At 39.5% G+C, this 5690-nt stretch overlaps 1 protein-coding gene across 1 annotated transcript in view; it reads right to left on the reverse strand.

The window, feature by feature from the left end:
• Positions 1 to 287: 287 nt before the first annotated feature.
• The window catches only part of mef2cb (myocyte enhancer factor 2cb), a 57409-nt gene continuing 52006 nt past the window's right edge, over positions 288 to 5690 (reverse strand). Inside the window, exons 8-11 of the mRNA XM_040154702.1 lie at positions 5305 to 5393; positions 4931 to 5060; positions 4401 to 4536; positions 288 to 4094 (exon numbers count right to left, since the gene is read on the reverse strand). Of these exons, the coding sequence (XP_040010636.1) occupies positions 3746 to 4094; positions 4401 to 4536; positions 4931 to 5060; positions 5305 to 5393 (704 nt within the window). The 3' untranslated portion in view covers positions 288 to 3745. The remainder of the gene's footprint in view (positions 4095 to 4400; positions 4537 to 4930; positions 5061 to 5304; positions 5394 to 5690) is intronic.

Here is a 5690-nt window from a genome sequence, read left to right on the forward strand (position 1 = left end):
TGCATGAATATTTATGTTAAAATATCCGATTTGTTTTAATGTAAACAGCAAATGAGAAAATGTCATGCAATTTATATTGTCTTGAAGTGTAGCTGCTATTGCACCATGTACTGACTTCCGTTCATGGAAGATTTTCATGTTTATGTCTTCTTCTTTTCTTTTTTTTCTTTTCTTTTTTTGGATAAGCACTGTATGAAAGTAACCACTGTTTTGGGATGCATGCAGAAAAAATTGAAACACAATGAAATCACACCAAGTCACATCAGGATAACTAAGAAAGCCAGTAACTTTACTGAAATCTCTGCAAAATACAAATAGCCTTTCCCTCCAGCAGAGGAGACTTTTATTTCATCCCCATACGTTTTGACTACATACAGCTGAATCAAGTCCCTTGAGTTACAGAGATGTGGATTTAATTTAATACCATTTTAGTCTTAAGTGGCGACAAAGGCCAGCTTTTGCCGCTGAAAGCCGCTCTTGCGTTCCAGAAAACATTAGTTCCAAACCTCCCCCATTTTCAGGTTTATACAAGCTACATTGATACTACAGACTGACTTTTTAAGCATTTTAACATATTATTCTTTTTTTTTTTTTTTAATTCCTTTTCAGCTTTTGAATACAACTTAAATAAACCACAAACACGGTGGAGCAACAAAGAATCCCATGTGAATACTGGGACCTTAAGCAATGGTATGTTACTACACATGGCTGTACAGGTGTATGGTCTCCCCTTTGCACTGCAAGTGACTTATCAAAACATCAGCTGAGGTACTGCTTGGGTCAATTTGAGGTACCAACATTTAGTCTATTATAATAATGACAAAGAACAACTGATCAACAGATGATGAAAAAGAATGGCTTTCAATTTAACAAACACAAAAAAAAAAAAAAACAAAAACAAAACAAAGATATAATGACAAGTTTTCACCATGTCTTTGGTTAGAATTATTTTCAAAACTACAGCACTCTAATTAACCATCAGGACATGTTGGCATAATTTCAATCAGTGAGCAAGTTGCAATGATAATAAGTGTGTAATGGGCTTTGATCAAGTGGACAACAATCATGCTTTTCGCATAATCAGGCCTGAATGATTCTGTTGGTTCTAAATGAAACAAATTGTACATACAAAATAAGTTTCTGTGTATAACCTTTTCAATGCAATGCACAGGGAGACAAATGAGAATTAAAATAGGTAAATTACTGTGGTTGGTATAGACAGTGCAGCTTGATAGCTAAAGCTACATTTGACTGAAATTGAAATGTGAAACCAATTGTACATTTGAGCAAATTCTTTTATTGTGTTGTTTCAATGCTTGCAAAAACCATAAATGAATGTGAAAATAAAAGTTGAGTTTTACAACACAGAAATGCCATTGGCTTTGGTTTTTCCACACTTATGCTGCCTGAAACATCATGTATTTTTTTCTCAACCATTTTGTATTGAATTAAAAAAAAAAAGAGAAGAACACCGTTTTAGAGGCTCTGCCCCTGTTTGACTACACAGACTGTATACAGTAACAACAAAGTGAACCTGCATGAAATATGCACATAGAAATATCATAACACTTAAGTGACAGCAGATACGGGAGTGGGAGGCAGAGAGATATGTGGCTAGTTTCATTGTTTAAAAAAAGAGAAAATCAAAACAGCTACTTATCTAAAATAAACAATTGTGCTTCTCCCATACCAGCATGATCTATTTGTCCTTGCGTATCTGACACTGAACTGTCAGTGACATGTGGTACATGATGTGGAACCCTGTTTTGAAGAGTGGAAACGTGAGGAGTCACAGGAGGACACCAAATCAAATAAGGTTTGGAAATGATCTGGGATAATTAATCACAACTCATTTGCAAAATTATATTACATAAATATGATTCAAAAGAAAAATTGTACAGATTGAGTCTGGACTTTCGCAGCATCCTGAACACAAGCCCTGACTGCGGTGAAGATTTGAGGTGGAACAGAAAATCAGTATTGTCAGAAAACATGTTTTATGAGATTAACTACTATTAAATTAGATAATTAAGGTTAAGAATGAAATATCGGATGCATAAAAATGCATAGACATGGACTGAGGGTCAGGCATATTTCCTCATCAGTGTGACAATCAGGTACATCATGTGTCAGCGTTTATTTCCGTCTTCCCCAGTTCCAGTCTTGTGACATTTTCCACTAACAGGTTGTTTTTCAGCATTCGGGCCTGTCTTTCCTCCGTCACACAAACTCTGGCAATGCTTTCCAGCTGGTTTTCAAGGTTAGACTAAATACACCCCCGAACAGCACTGTTCAGGGCTCAAATTAAACAAACCAGACAACATGTGCAACTGCACATAGAAACTCCACTAAGAAACCAACGAAAATCATTATTATATATATTTATATATTAGAAAGCTATACACAAGCATGTTAATTTCACAGATTTTTTTTAAAAGATTCTTAATATTACCATTATTATATATAATTAGAAATACACGTTTAAAAACAAACCTCTACAAAGATAAAACAGTTCAGCAAAGCATTGAATCTCACTCTGTTTTTCATGGCTTAGGGCTTCGAAGCCCTGTCATTTCCCCTCTGGGTGAACTATCCATCTCTTATTAGCAAAGCTATCAAAAAACACATTCTGGCTTATAGAAACTACAAAAAGCCACAAAAATGCTTTGCATTGTATTCCTTTCATATGAAAATATAAGCAAGTGTATCGTACAGTTATTTTTTATTTTTCCTTTTTTGTTTATTAATACTGAATAGTTAATACTAGATCCAGAGTTTTCTTGATTACACTAACGTAGCTCTTAGATCAAAGGGTGGTCCTCACTCAGCTCCGTTCTTTAAGGGGAGCGCTAAAATCATCAAAGGTTCCACACATCTAGCATCAGATTTGCCTGTTTACCTGTACAATCCTTCAAATGTTGCATATAGCTTTTCATTTAGTGAGTAAATAAATCTTGTAACGTCTGGCAACTTTTGACCCCTGCCCTTCCCCCCTTGACCCACTATTTACATAAATACGTTGAACCTGCAACATGACATCATCTAATGTTAACACACATTTTTGCAAGGGAGAACTGCAGAGAAGGTATATAGCAATGAAACTGACACTGTACACATGTACTGTTTGTCCAACTCAAGTGCTAAGGTGTTTTCCACTGGACACACTCACGCTCATGATAAAGTTTTTTTTTTTCTTTTTTTTGTATCTAGTCACTAATATATCGCTGAGGCAAATTGTAAGTACGTTTTATGAAACAGAGTACCTGACTATTTTTTTTGTTTATTTGTTGATATGCATATATGTACACATACACACACGTGTAAAGATATATGCATACGTGATTCTTTTTATCCACACACAATACAATTTATGCATAGTTCCCCAACAAAAATACCCCCAGAACCGATCCCAATCAACACCCACCCTCCCAAACCCCCATTACAACACCCCACTGGTTTATATAATGTCAATATGTATAGCAAACACACACTCAGCAAAAAGAAAAAGGAAAATAAAATAAAAAAGGAAAAGAAATTACAAACTGATTTTTGAAAAGGGTTGTCCCTTTTCTTTCCTTCAGCGTTAAAGAGATAAAAGGAAAGAGGCCTTGGGGTTGGGTGGTGAGTGACTCGTGATATCGAGTGAGAGGAGGAAGAGGAGGAAGCTGACTTGGGGGGCATCGTAACACTGCGTTGTCGGGGGCTCAGGGCAACTCGGGGCACTGCGGGGGAGAGGACAGAGCTATCATGTCGCCCATCCCTCTGACAGGCGCACCCGTTTGATGGAGGGGCTCTCGCGTTCATCCAGGGCGGGCCGGGCCAGTCCCAGAGGCGAGTGGAACTCATTCCTGTGCTCATCACGGTCGCTGCCCTCATGGGAGCTGCTACAGCTGCTCAGGCTATCAACGGGGGAGCGTCCCGAGTCCTGGCGGGACGAGGGGTTCTGGGGAGGTGGTACCCCGCCACCGTAGACCCCTGGTGTGCTGCTGGTGCGATCTCTAGGAGGAGAAACAGGTTCGGACTTGATGTGCAGGCTTTGAGCAGAGGGCAGGGAGAGATTTGAACCCTGACATAAGTGAGAGCTAGAGCAATTTCTGTAGGAAGGAAAGGAAACGCAAGGGGTTACAGAGTTACAGAGCAAGAAACAAAGTGAATTTAAAGTCAGTCTGTCACACTCAAACATGACATGCAGGCAAGCACGCATACACACACATTCACACTCATTAAAACAGGGAGGTGTCATATTCGTGTTGGACCTTGCAAGTAAAGGTTGAAAACAGTGGAGGACTCTTAGATTTCTGGATGTGGTGCCTCAAAAAATAATCTCTAGTGATGATTCATGTTCTACATCATGCATTTCATAACAACAATACACCTGTAATTAAGATCAGTGCGCTCACCCTAGCTGGCCAAGGGCTGAATGCTGCATGTTCTGAAGGTGCTGCTGTTGCCACCCACTCATTGAGCCAAGGTGAAGGGAGCTGCCACTGTTGAAGCCAGACAAGGAGGACAGATCTGCACTATTCAAGGAATACTCTGTGTACAAACACACGGGGAAAAAGAAAAGGATGATGTAGATTATAGGTTGTTCAAAGCAGAGAAGTTGCAAAAGAACAACAAACAAAGTTGCAAAGAGAATGCATCTCTGATAAATGCTGCTTCTGTGCCAGTGGGTGTGATAACAGCACCCTCTGCTGGCAGAATGTTGTGCAACACTTGTAATTGGGGAAGGGGGTTTCAAAAGAAACATTTGAAATTAGTAAAATGACAATTTTTACTTATGCACAACATCTAAAACAAAACTTAAATTGTTGGGTTATATGGGCGTTGTACATCTAAAATATGGTAATTACAGAGAATGATCCCGTGTTAATGGAAAAATGAGAATTAATGTATAAAGAGCATGAAGTACATAAAATTTGGTACATACCGGTACCATAAGAAGTAGAGATGGCAGATGGGTAACCGCCCATGCCTTGTCCCGGTAGAGTGGGAGTTGCTACTGATACCACTGGGGTGGCCAATGACTGAGCAGACTGAGAGTTGTTTATTCTCTGGTTCTGTGACAGAGGAAGGGAAAACACAGAAAAAGAGAGATGGGAGAGGCCTGAGAACATGAAATCAACTCACAGACAAAACAAACAAAAAACTGCAATAACCCAAGAAAGTTTGTTTTTTTTGGATTTTCTTTCATTTCTTTCTTTCACTCAACAGATTCTGAGAGAATGAATGTGATGCCAACTTCTGGGGAAATTAATCACTTGACATGTGGCATGGATGAACCCTGCCAACCCTATCATTTACCACCCTTTCCGTGGGCCCACTGTCGCTATAGTAACACCATCGGTCTCCAAGGCAACGCAGGGTAGCGACAGCAAGGGAGAGGCACTTTACTGTGGCAGAGGGGAGGGTTTGGCAGAATATAATGGAGATTTGATGCAAAATGAAAGTGTACTCTTATGATGCCCTTCATTTCTCCATTCTGAGTAATAAAAGCTGTGTACAGTGCAACACTAGGCGTAAAGATAAAGGGAATGAAGGGAGCAGTGGATACATGAGGGCTGAGGCAGAAAAAGAGGCCAGGCTGCTTTGACTCTGACACACCACTGGGTGGCACTATGTGCCCTCGCAAAATGTCAAGTGAGGTGACATTGGAGCCCTCAGCACAGTCAGCAACAATAAAGGTGAAA

The sequence above is a fragment of the Xiphias gladius genome, chromosome 19, assembly GCF_016859285.1.
Source record: "Xiphias gladius isolate SHS-SW01 ecotype Sanya breed wild chromosome 19, ASM1685928v1, whole genome shotgun sequence".
Lineage (NCBI taxonomy): Eukaryota > Metazoa > Chordata > Actinopteri > Istiophoriformes > Xiphiidae > Xiphias > Xiphias gladius.